Here is a 13,476-nt window from a genome sequence, read left to right on the forward strand (position 1 = left end):
TCAAGAATGCTGCTTCTCATCATTCTCCTTCTTGCCCACACTCCCACATAAGTCTGCATGTTTCTTCCACTTGGACTAGCGGACCCAACTACAGCTGTAAAGCACACTCCAGCTGTATCTGCATTACCAAGGTAGTTTGGGGGTCTTTACGTTGCACTTTAGTCTGCTGCACAGGCATGAATGCTCTTTCCACAATGTGGTTCAAGAATTTCTGAAGGACAAGTGATAAGTTAGACTCTGATGTTCCCTTTACAGGTTGCACCATACCTGGGCAGTTCCCAGAGAAGTGCTCCTAGTTTAGTTTCCTTAGAGAGAAGCCTAATTTGCACTCATCAAAACCATTTTGTGAACCAAAGCAATTTTTGAAAAGTGGGAATGACTGGGGCACTCCCTTCAAAACCAAGATACTATTCCAGACCAAATGTGGACACAGTCTCCAACACTGCTTTCATCAAGGCTGTTTGTCTCTCTGCTTTGCAGCGCTGTGATTCCTTTGGTAACTTCCTACAGACTGGCTGAGTGAACCCAGAGGGAAGACAGAGTCCCTCACAAAATTACAGGCAGATTTCCTGAAGCACAAAGGCCCGCACAAACTGACAGACGGGTGACACACGGAGTTAAATATGCAGTGATACAGAGTGATTTATGTGCTAATTTGGACAAGGCAAATGACTGTGCCTCTGAGGTGCAATTCTTCGAACGAACAGCTAAGATCAACTGGTACATTGAGAATCCAGATCTATCTCAAGATCCTCCTACTCCAAATTTTGTAAAAAGGGAGGAAAACCCTATTTTTTGAACATTGAATAAAAGAGTTGCAAGTTACTGAGTGAAGTGTCCAGGAAGTACCAAAGCACCCAGTCTTTTTATTACAACATTTATTTTAGTATAGAAGGCACTTACAATACAGAAAGAAAAAAAAAAAATGATAGGCACCAAAAGTGAAGTTAGAGTTAAAATGACAAAGAAACAGTTTACCAGACAAAAGGAGCACCCTTCCCTGTTAACAATACAGCACATGGAAATGAAGCTATTGATGACTAACATTTCAAACAGTTAGGGCTTTTTTTTTTTTAATAGAAAAAGATAAAGGCTGTTCTGCTGTGAACTGAAATTAAAAAAGAACCCCTCCACACACCTGTACAAGGATTTGGGAGTTGGGTGGTGTTCGCAAACACGGGGCCCTTCAGCTCTGGCACTGCAGGAGGTCCTGGTACATCTCAATGAGGTGAGCAGCCTCTCTCTGCCCAGAAAGCACAGCACCATGGGTAGTGGAATAGTATTTCCTGTGAGTGGCCTCCCCTGAAAACATCACCTGCATCGGCTGGAGAGGGTAAGAAAAGCAGAAAAGCTCAGCAGTGCTTACTGGAAAGCAGACACGAAGCTAAAAGGAGACAAAACTTTCTGTGCCCTCCCACATCCCCATGAGCTGACACCAGTATTTTTAGAGTGCTGCTTCTCAAAATCCCAATGTGGTGGACCACGGGGACAGGCGCAGCACATGTCTGCCAAGGTCAAGCTCGTCCTCGTTGCTGCGCCTGCGCGAAGCTGTTTATAGGGCTGAGGCACCATCATAGAACCAGATACTAGCTCCAATAACCTCAAGCAAATCTGCACGACTCACTGAGCACCTTACTTCTTTGTCGACTTTTTTCTCCTCCAAATTATACTTTAGTCTTTTAGGCATTAAGGATTTATTTTTCTGGACTCCAATTTCAGAAGGAAAAAGAGTCATGTCTCAAAACCCACAGGGTGAGACACAGTGTCTTATTTCTTACATCAATACTTAGCTGCTTGCTAAAATTGCCGCCAACTCCATTCTGAGGCAGGAATTTCAGGTACCTCTCTTCCCCAGGAACTACAGAGAAAGGTTCCTACAGCTCCTGCTATCTTTTTTAATAGATTTCTGTGCTGAATAAAATTACATGGTGGGGTCAGGCTCTGGTGGAGGAAAAGGGCAGCTGCTTGGAGGCAGCATATTCATCAGCCATTGTCTTTGGATTTGGACACATAACCCTGAACGATGGAGTGAGTTTGGCTTAATATGTTATTGCTCACGAGCTGAGCTGTGGTAACTATCTCCATGTGTGCTCCTGCTCTCCTTGCTATATTCAGAAAGCAAAAGCAGCGTCTGAGGAGAAAATTTATTGTCCCTTGCCAATGCATGAGTCCCCCAGCCAAGGACTGGGCCTCCCTCACCCTCTACTGCCAACACTGAAAGATTTCCTAATATGCACCTCTGACACATTCAGACCTAGACATAGCAGGGTCATGTATTTAATGCTACATATTCAGACAGTGCTTTAAAACAGACTAACACGTGCTTTCCTAAGGAAATTTGAACTGGCCAATAAGGCTAATGGTCATTAAATGCAGAGATCACAATTCCAAAAGCCACATAGATGAGCAGCTCTTGATAATTTCAGAGAGAGATGTGGGAATCCCCAAGATGTTGGCATTCCAAACATTAAAGAGATAAAATCCTACATACATCATTTGTCCAGAAGGGGTATGTATAAAAAAACTGAAAAACACAGTACTGGAGGCCCAGCCAGAGATTGTCTCTTTCAACCTCCCTCCCAGAAAATCCACTACCCAGTGTCACGTTAGTGTTATTGCCACAGAACCGATTTGGGCTGTACTTACAGTAGTTTTGGAGCTTTCAGCATAAGGCAGTGGTTTAGCAAGTTTCTCTACATCAGCCCCACTAGACCCAACTTGGGTGTAAGAGTAGGATCCACGGAAGTTGGGATTGCTGCCCCAGGAGGACCGCAGGATCCGGCGAGGTTTCGGAATGTTTGGATTCCCTGGACAGAAAGCAGGAGAAGACAAAAAATAAGACAGTGTCTGACAGAAAACATGGCAATGCCTGTGCAAGGTGTGGGGTGGCATGTATTCAGTCTGATTTATTGAAAATAATCCTAGCAGAGGCTGCAGGCTACAGGGAAGAGGCCCTAAACCAGATCTCTTTTCTATTACTGGGTTCTAAGTATCTACATAACAGAAATAGCACCCCTTTTAATCTCATCTGCAGTCTTCCATTTTGGTAAAGATCATTAAAATGTTTATGTTCCTGAAAGACTGGGGAGCTTCAGGGCACTCTGGACACAGTCTGGTTGAAAATAGAGCATCTCCTCGTCTCATTTGCCATGGGGAGCCTGGTTGGTGATCAATCAAGATCTTAAAGGTCTTTTCCAACCCATAGATTCTATGATTCTGTGAGACTGTCAGCACAAAGAAGTAAGAGTATTAAGACATGTTTGCATCTTGCACAGTTCCTGTGCCTGCTTCAGATGCTGACTCTGTAACACTTCATCATGCTTAGCCTGCCACGAAGACGAACCAAATTCCCCCACTTTCTTCACCACGGCTTAGAGAGGGAGACATCCAATTGTAAAGACTAGTTAGGCACTACATTATATAGTTCTACTAAACAATTATTTAGTCATGTCTTCAATTCCTTAAAATCAGGAGCAGGTTACTTCTCTGGTTCAGCTACCGCTTTTAGGAGTATCGTGTGTCAATCAGAACTATGAAATACAAGGCTGAAACAGAGCAAAGGCACCTGGATGGCTTGCCAGAGTACACTGTGAACGCTTTCTAACCACTAACCCCCAGATCAAAATATGGCATAGACTAGCAAATAAATATACCTTACAAACAAAATGCATCCTACAACTGAATGTTGTTTCAGGAGTAACAACTTAGCATAACAAAGCCTCTACAATATGCTCCTTCAAGAATCTTCAAAGCAGGACCCAAGGGAGTCTGAGAACAGGGAGCTCTCAGATGTGTCAAGGAAATAAGTTATCACGTTTTATTTTTAAGGGCTGTGGGAAAGCCCAGGAGAACACACCATGGAAGCTGTTAAGACAACACAACACCAAACAGGGCCAAAGCAGTCATCCACCACATTGCACTACACAAAAACAATCACACAATGTATTTTCAAATAAAGGAGTCTCTGCAGTGGCCTGGTGGTGCCTCTGCTGTAGCTGGTGCATGTTCCCATGTTCCACTGTCAAGGTACCCAGAAGATTTTCAATACAGGAGTCAACAAGTAAGATGTTGATAAAAAGATGATTAACATGAAGAACATACAGTGTTAAAACAATGAGATGAGGGCTTGTCAGCCGGCAGATAAGGCCACGGATCTGCTAAAAGACTGAAGTTTGTTAGCAAAAAGGTTTGTGGAGTCATAAGCCCAATCAACAATTGTGTAAATCCAGCAATATTTAATAAAGCAATCATTCAGATTTTTAAAAGCAACAGCTTTGTCCCCCTCTAGTGTTTCCCAGGATGACTTTGTACTGTGTATACGAGCAGGTAAACAGCAGCCTTCCCACCAGGGAATTGTTCTTCACGGAGCAACTTCATCACAAGGGAAACTGCAGCACAGCAACATGAAGCATATGGCCTTGGGCAGAGCTTCATGGCAGAGCTTCATGCAGAGATGCCTGAGCCAGCTGCCAGCGTGCAGCAGGGCTGAGGAGCCTGGCTACATTAGAACGCTGCTGTACAGCACCCAGAACCGAAGCCAGTCTCCTTCCCCAGCACTGTGCTGTGTGGTGCAGGTGTACCAGCTCTCATGAACTCCTTTAAGGTTCTCCAGCACAACAGACCACGTGAGCAGCATCCAAGTGTCCATTGTGCAACTACTGTGCCCCTGTGCTTCTGTATTTATGCATCGTTTAATGTGAGGAGCTGTTTCTAAGAGAAAAATCAGGAGACCTTCATGTCTGCTGTACACAGAGAGGAGGAATTTGGTTGAAGGTCAGATGGGAACACAACACAAGCTCTGATCCTGAACTGTTGTCTGCAAGACAGAAACTACAGAGACTGGGAAGGCCACACTCATTCAAGGAACATATTTAATTGGACTTTCTCATTCTGCTCTTAAATAGATGGGCAAACATGTGCCTCTGCCTGCAGATAAAAGTTACAATTAATACAGATGTGGAAACTTAGAAGTTTCCACTGTCCAAAGAGAGACAAAATGGCTAAAAAAGGATCTTAGCCTTCACTAAAATAGGAAGTGCACATATCTTTGCGCCACAGATTTCCATTTGTGAAGCTATGGAAGATAACTCCACGTGCCTCAAACAATACTGTCTTTATTCAGCTACTGGGAGTTGTGGCTACATAGATTTATTGGTTATGGGGCTGATTATGAGACACAGGATTATCATAAAATCAACTCTCAGATCTAAATTAAGACACCCAAATTTAGTTGCCTACCTGAGAGCAGGGTATCTAAGATCCCATCAAGGCCAACAGAGATCTGTGGTACTACCCACACATTAGTGTCTACAGCCACCAGAGAGATGTTAGGGCATCCAAAGCATCCACATGGGGTTGGCAGATATGATAGAGAACCTAAAAGACATCTGTTCCCATCTAGAGAAATAGCTGGAGGACAGGGAGGACAACTCGGGGCATCTCTAGGTGCAGCTTGACAAATCAGTGAGTCCTTCAGAAGGGAGCAGGCCTGTTATTACTGCCTTCTGGCTTCTAACACTGAGAGCTTAGCCAACAAAGAAAGAGCAAGACTTCTAATTGTTCGATGGCATCCCATTTAATCAGATTTAGAGGACACTGCTTTTCAGTCATCCAGTTGTGAAAAGCAGTGTCAGTGGTTCTTAGGTTAGAACAATCCTCAGAGCTTTTCACAGCAAAGCCAGATAATCTGCAACACTAACCTATGTGTGAATTTAAGGTCACTTCTCAGTGTGAGTCTAAAAGAATGTATTTAACATAGGACTGGTCTAACACCATCTGAAGCCAAAGCAAAGGCCTCCATGAGCAACGGAGGACTGGGAAAACACAGCTGAGGATGGGAACACACCTGGTAATGCATTAATTTTTTAATAGAAGAATAACAAATAAAAATGTGGGGGATTTTATACCCAGAACATGAAAGCTACAAAAGGCAAAGTGAACATTAAAAGGCTCATACTACCTACATTCTGAAGGTATTAACTGAACATAACGCTCTCTCTATACTCCGTAGAGAAAAGCTTCTTCAGAAGATGTCACAGAGCACCAAGTGAGGTGTGGAAGATCTGAACTGCCTTATCAAAGAGTCTTTCTTTCCACTGAGCTTAGGATCCTAGGATGACTAGTTTCCCAACTCAACTAGCTGATTTACATGAAGTTGGGTGGTGGAAAATGCTTTAAAAGCTGGGTTTGGTGGTGTTAATTGGACCAGAGGAGTCCAGTCATTTACAGAAATGACTACAGTTAGATCACAGACAGAAGACTGCTTTGTCCCGCCTCAACCACTCCCTAGCCTGTCTAACCCACTCTCACACTCCCAATGAAACACGTTTGTGGAGAAGACGATAGGTGCCCGAGAACTGAGCACGCTTCTGTTATTTCAGCCTGCCTGGCACCTGGCCCAGATTAGCCTTAAAGTATTGCCTCTTCTGTGAACCTGCTAGGGAAAATGGGACCAGCTACCTTAGCAAGGCCATCCTGGAAGATCTGTGAAAAGGTTTTCTGCAAACTAACAATTTTTTGGGGAAGAAAGTGGAACAGGTCATGCTGTATAATGGGTACTCCAAGAACAGATTTTCTTCCTACAGTTTCAAGCAGCTGAGAGGCTACCTCTCAGCTTATGCACAAAATGTTCATTGCAGGGCAAGGCCCTAGTAAATTCAGTCTGAAATTCTCCAGGGTTAGATAACCCAGGATTAGCACAAGGCTGAGCTAGAGCTCACCCTCCTGAAGAGTCTGATGGACAGGGACCAGCTGCAGTATCAGCTGGAACAGCAACTGCAGCACATACCGATGACCCAGTGCCAACATATTTCCATCCTGGAGGAACATCCAACACATGCAAACAATAACAACAGCAAAGGAGCCCAAGAAGGAAGAGGGAGAGTGTACTCCCATCTGCCAAACTAAGAAAGACCCGAAGAGCCAAATTCCCACTGATGAATCGAGGTGTTTTAGAAAAAAGAGGTCTTAAGCAAGAAGAGCTGCAACAAACAAGGTTGTTTATAAGCTCTGGGAGACGTCAGCACTGGAACAACTTGGTCTTAAAGAGAAGAACAGTCTCCTTCTATGCCTGCATTGGGCAGCAGTTGGTCTGCTGAGGTCAGGAGGAAAGGAGGCGTGCATGTACTGACACTGCAACATAACATCGGGATACCCAACACCACCCAAAACAAACAGCTCAGGAGGCAGAAGCTGCCCAGAGCCCAGCATTCACTGATTCATCTTACTTCTCTGCAGGCTGCCAGGGGAGCCACGGGTTCATCATCCAACATAAATGCAACACCGAACGAGCTGAAACAAGGATTCAGCTTCTGTCTCTGAATTAGGGTTTCTGAATCCAAAGTCTACCCTATGATTTCTGAAGAGAGTAGTAAAACAAAAAACCTCTTTTGGCAGTAGCCAGTTATGCAGGTAATCCTCAGCTTTCAGGACTCTTTCTCTAAATCTCTGCGTTGTCGGTAGCAAATGGTCTGTAAGCACAGAGGAAAGCTACACTTGTGGAAGCAAATTTCTCCAGTTAATTGGAGGTCCATGGACAAAAGCTAAGACTGGAAACCCACTAGGTGTTGAGATTTGGCTAACATGAGCTAGCAGGCAGATATAAATAGCTTAATCACAGGACCCATCTCTAGAATAGCATGAAATACACTTAATCTTGGAGGACGCTGCTCTTATAATTGCTTATAATTATGTATAAATCCAAAATCCATGTTTCAAGACTGCCAATAAGTCAATCACTATTTCTTTCAGTGCTTCTACCTTACAATTGAACTTATACAGCATCTCCTGTCAGAGGATCTCAAATAACTCCACAGACACAAAAAGCTCTTTCCTTGGGAAGGCGTGCAAGCTCTAGAGAAGTGACTGAAGACAAACTAAGGCCCAGTTGTTCATATATTACTACATTTACTGATTTAATCTTGGATTTTCTCAGCATAATACATATAAGGTCTGTCTCGCTCCAACCGCTGCCTTTAATGTGATGTGTGCTTAGTACATGTGAAACCTGTGAAGTCCAGGAAAGTTTAGGTGAAACACCCAGAAATGGAAACTCTCAAAATTAATGGATACTTGGAAGTTTAGGCCAATGAGATTTCCACATAGACTTATGCTGAATGGAAGTCAGGGATGTGATTCAACCACCACGTCTCAGCAGATCTAAACAGGTCCAACTCCACTGGCTCTAAAAGAGCTGTGCTGCTTTCCACAGCTGAGATCACTCCTCAGGAGTACTGAGTCCGACAGTTCCAGCTGCTGAAGAGTTATTTGTGATTAAATAAAGCAGAGGATGTGGAATCCTCAAGTACTTCTGCCCACCACTTCCTGAGCTGGTTATCAGCCCCTCTGTATAAATAGTTTTCAGGCACACCCAAGCAGGAGGTATGCTGGAAGCACACGCACGGCCCATTCAAAGGGACACAAAATGCCAAAGAACTAAAAATTACTTTAGTGTATTTCCTTCCTAGTGGTTATTCAACACCCCAGCCCCACTCCCCCTCTCTTCGCTCACCAAAGGAACCAGACAGAGCATGGCTGACCTGTAAATTTACGTAGCATTTCGGTGCAAGTTTCTGCCACAGTTTCATCATCGCACTTCTCCATAATCAAAGCCTCTTCTCCACAGATCCAGCCACTCAGGACATGGCCATACCTCTCTGGTGGGTAAAGCACATCAAAGCTGCAGATCTTCTTGTACCACAGCTCCTCGGGATAAGTCAAGCTCTCACTCTCTGCCTCATCTTCCCAGACAAACTGGATGCTGTTGCATTCAGAGCTCCAGAAAGGCTCTTCAAACTCCAGGAAAATCTTGTCAGTTGTATTGATTCCTAGTTTCTCAATGGCCATCACCTTCTCCTCGGGCAAGCGGGGATGAAACAGGGTCTCGTGGCGTTTCTTCAAGACTCCCAGGGACACAGTCACAATGACATGGTCAGCTGGGATGAATTCACAGTCCTCGCACTCTATGAAGACATCGGAGCCCTTGCCTTCCTCGGGGAGGTCACTGTTGTGGTCAGCCACCCTCTCAATCTCCTTGCTGACCGACTGGTTCCAGTGGATGCATTTGACCGGCTTGCGGAGCTGAATGACAGACTCTGGAATGGAGCGGGCCAAAATCTCCACAATTTTAATGAAACCACAAGGAATGATGTGATGAGCCCCGGGGATTTCGGTCCATTCCCCAAATTCACTGAGCGAGACTTCATCCATGCTGTGGGAGCTGCTCTCACAACTCTCTACCTAAGGAAAAGCAACACAAAAGCAACATTGCCACAGAGCAACTCATTTTGTCACAGCACAACATTGCAAGGGCACAGAGGAGCTGCACAAACCGAGAGTCCCGAATCCCACTCTTAAACCACCTTATTTTGCTAGCAAAGAAGTGTTTGGCCATAGGATCTGACAAAATCAGTCCTTAGCCTTCCTTCCAACCAGAGAAACCATTTTGTCATGGTAACAAGCTGCATCAGCTTTGGTTGCATCATCCAGAGTTGCATCATCCAGAGTTCAGAGATGATGTCTTTGCTTCTGCATGATTCTGGATTACAGTTCTGACTCTCTTATATCATTTAAAACCCAATTCACTGGCCAGGGACTGACTGCTCAGTGCTCCTACAACAGAAGCTGGAGCTATGTTAATCATGTGCTCTTTCCAACGTTAATAAATGTTCCCATGAGGAGCCATGAAAAACTTTTGGCAGCTATTTCTGCTGTCTGCAGCTTTCAACATGCTGTCAAACAGTCAGCAATCAGCAAGCTAACAATCTGCTGGAGCTGAGAGGACCCAACACAGAAGGAACTGAAGGAGACAGAAAAGGGAAATGCCAAGATGTGAGACACTTGCATTTGATTCACTTGATGTGATCATCAAAGCTTTAGATTCGGGACCTGTTGGTTATGTTTGCAAGGAGTATTAGGCATAGCCGTAGCTTCCAACAATCCCTGGAGCAAAGGCAGGATGTTTGGCCTGTCTTGTGATAAGTTTCTAATGATAATACTGATGCATGGGACACAGTGATCTTAAAATCTTCAGATCACCGGAGTGACAATGATTTGCACACTGTAATTCTTCAAGCATTTTAGGCAAAAGGAACATTACAATTCCTTGCCTCACCCTTTGGCCAATTTTCCAGGCCTTTCTACACATTAATGACCATGTTTGGAAGCCTGGCAAACCTAGACCCTCTCCCTGTGGAGCACCCTGGTGCAGAGCAGGAATCTGGTGCTGGGCTAAGACATCAAGCAAACAAGGCAAAGTTGTACTAAGTAGTTCACAGGCTGCTCCTGTGACTGTACTGACAAACAGGTGGTTGCCCCTTCCTGGTCATTGCCCAATGACTCCGGTGAAGACCAAGCAGGCCCATGGTGGGCCAGGTCACCAGCAGCTACGTCTTGAAGACCTGTCCTCTGAGTCTGCTGTGGTTCCACCTTAACTGATGGTTGAGCAAGCACTCTCCAACAGTCACCCTGGGTCAGTTCTGCTGGCCCACCATGCAAACCCTGCACCCTGGGTCATGCTCATCCTGCCTGGATGCTCCAACAGGACACTCCACATTATGGACATAATAACCAGTGATGACTATTTGATTCTTTCAACCATGAAGGAAAAATACCAGGGTGAAAAAACAGGCAACTACCAGGACTATACTTTGCCTGAGACACCAGCTAATCCCCACTCTCTCAGCAACCACTCTGATCTGATAGTCTTAAGTATCAGAAGCTTTGTTTTTCTCAGGTATTTACACATGAGAAGGGATTTGCAAGACTTGCAGAAAAGTCTCTAGCTGTAGCAACCACAGAAGTAACCAGCAGGAAAACTAGAGCTATATCAAATGACTAATATTGTCTGCATGAGTGATGTTACATGGATAACACAATAAATAACGTCTTTACATGGCAGCTGTGGAGATGCCCCGTGATACAAGCTCTTGGGTTAGGACCCTGAGATATGAGAACAGCGCTCAGGACACCTGGGTTCAAATCTCAGCTATATCACAGAACTCCTGTGAGACTCTTTAGGTCTTTATTTCTCTTTGTTTCAGCTTCCCACCTGTAAATAGTGAATACCATACACTTACACAAATCACAGAGTGCTGCTTGCCTCCCCTGCCTCATTTCATAAACCTTTAAGTCATTATAATTGAAAATGGAATTACTGTTACACTTTACTTGTGGAATGCCTGATGCAGCATTAAGTTTTCATCCCACAGAGATCTCATTTAGGCCAAGGCATCAAGGAGATAAAAAGAACTAGGGAAGCCGTGAGGAAAGATGATTAGGACATGGGTTTATACAATCTACCTTTGATTTTGCTGCTTTACCTTCAAAATGTTTTCTAGGGATTTCTTTAGCAAATTACTAGTATCAAAGTTACATTTCTTCTGGTCTCTGAGATATGGACAGAGGAAGAAGGGGGTAAAAGACACTCAGGCAGGATCATGGGGTCTCAGGTGCAAGGCACAAGACAAAACATTATGAGAAGAACCTGACAATAGAGTAGCTTCAGGAGGTAATAAAACATTAAATCACACCACAAAATTTAATAGGGCCTAGGAAAGCCCCTTCTAATTAGAAACCGGGAAGTTTAAGGTAAGAAGGAAAAAAAAACAGTAAAGGCATTATTTCTTGCAGCCCACTGTCTCTGCATATGCCTCAAAAGGAAAAGTTGTCAATATAAACACAAACAGCCCCAGGTGCAAGAGACCACAGAAAGCAATTCCCCAGGGATAGGCAAGGCTTAGTCCTGTGTCTGAGGTTCAAGATTTGTCTCATCTTAGTAAAAAGAAAAAAAAAAAAAAAAAGATGTCCACACACACCTTAAGGTACTGCTGGATCATGGCTAGTTTCAGCCTCTTGACGGCCTCTGTGTCATCCGGATCAGCCTTGACACGTTTGCGCACTACGTCCCGTGTAAAGACGCCCACACTATTCTGGCTCTCAGCATTGACTGGTTTACCTCGTTGGAAGAACTCCTGAGTCAGGTTATAGACCTGCCAGAGATGGGACAGAAAGATGAACAATGTGATTCACAGCAGAATCAAAGCCCCAAGCAGGATGCTTTTCCCTCCAACCAAACCCAGCACACTCAGATCACCTTCTCTCACCAACTTTAGAGATCGGCTTTGGCAGTTGCACTCTGCTCCAGTGCCATGTCAAGTTGCACCCACAGCTATGCTGGTTAGAAGGCAGGAAGCAACACTTCCCTCCAGGCAAAGATAACCACCCTTACTCACCTGCAACAGTCCAGTTACTATTAAGTCATTAAGTTACTACTGACTTGCTATTAAGTTATTTTTTAATTTGAGCACGTCCATTCTATCATTTGCAGAAGACCAAGTGAGGCAGTCCTGCCATTTTCGGTAGCTAAAGTCTGTTGTTCAACCAGCTGTGTAGATACTGCAGCTGGATCAGTAAGCCAGGCAAGCCCACACTGCAGAGCACCTCTACAGAGCAGGCTTGGGTCTGCTATCTGTAATTTCTTCATTCTGCTGAGCAGCATCGCAGCCTAACTTGGCCCCAGTCCCCATCCAAAATCTACAGGGAGTGAACTCAAGCAGCAGGACCCATGTGCATCCGCGCATCTGACACTAAGGCACCAGCTCTTCTCCCATGGTGATGTCTCAGGTGCAATCCCAGGTGCAGACTCTGCATCTAAAACCTTTCTCAGGTTGCAGGGCTCAGATCTTTGACTGCTCTAACCTGGAACCAGCCCTCCCACGCTGTCCATTATTGTACTTATTTATCAATAAGGCCCAAGAATGCACCGGGGGTGGATTCAGTTTCATATCTAGTTTTCTGTTGTCCCCTGAAAAACAGGAAGCAACCAACACAGGCTTAGCAAAGGAATTTTGTATGCACACACATTTTACTTGTTGAGCACAAGACAGGTACAAACGCATGGAAAACAAAGACATCCTCAGTAGCCCTCCACCAGGAGCCAGCCTGAGAAGGACACACAAGAAAAATGCCCTTCTAACAAATCATTCTTTGAAGGACGCCTTCCTGATGTTTCTCTTAACCCCAGTTTTCCACCATACAAGCTCCTTAAAAGCAAGAAAACAACCATCCACCTTGGCCATCTGCTTGTGGCTGTCTGCAGTAATCAGTACCTCTGTCTGCAGGATTGCCAGAAGAGCCCACAGCTGAATCATGGCCCTTCATTTCCATGGAAAAGCTCCAAGGAATCTTTTAACACAGGAAAGTTTTTAAAGATGCCTCCCAGAAGTGCAACTCATCCCATTAATGACTTGTTTGTCCGGAGTGAGTCCCTTTCTCATTTATATCATGCCACATGGGTGCACAGTAAGTACCCTTACATGTAAAGAGGCAAGATCGCTGCTTGGTGACTTTTTCCTGTCAAAGATGGCTTGATTACAACTAATGATTCTTCTTTGGAGGCAGATTATTCAGACATACTGAGGAGTTTAACTCAAAAGTAGATGACTGGTAGGAAGCTGGCAGAACTGTGGCAGCCAGCCA

General features: G+C 44.5%; 1 protein-coding gene across 3 annotated transcripts in view; it reads right to left on the minus strand.

The window, feature by feature from the left end:
- Nucleotides 1-873: 873 nt before the first annotated feature.
- The window catches only part of SMOX (spermine oxidase), a 25,586-nt gene continuing 12,983 nt past the window's right edge, over nt 874-13,476 (minus strand). Inside the window, exons 3-7 of one of the 3 annotated variants that reach the window (XM_010290198.1) lie at nt 11,814-11,987; nt 9,003-9,237; nt 8,538-8,900; nt 2,647-2,807; nt 874-1,324 (exon numbers count right to left, since the gene is read on the minus strand). In XM_010290198.1, coding sequence (XP_010288500.1) covers nt 1,187-1,324; nt 2,647-2,807; nt 8,538-8,900; nt 9,003-9,237; nt 11,814-11,987 — 1,071 coding nt within the window. In that variant the 3' untranslated portion in view covers nt 874-1,186. Of the gene's footprint in view, nt 1,325-2,646; nt 2,808-8,537; nt 9,238-11,813; nt 11,988-13,476 lie in introns of all 3 variants that reach the window. The other 2 variants (XM_010290197.1, XM_010290199.1) reach the window with 2 other exon arrangements.

The sequence above is a fragment of the Phaethon lepturus genome, unplaced genomic scaffold (genome assembly GCF_000687285.1).
Source record: "Phaethon lepturus isolate BGI_N335 unplaced genomic scaffold, ASM68728v1 scaffold42906, whole genome shotgun sequence".
In the NCBI taxonomy this organism is placed as follows: domain Eukaryota; kingdom Metazoa; phylum Chordata; class Aves; order Phaethontiformes; family Phaethontidae; genus Phaethon; species Phaethon lepturus.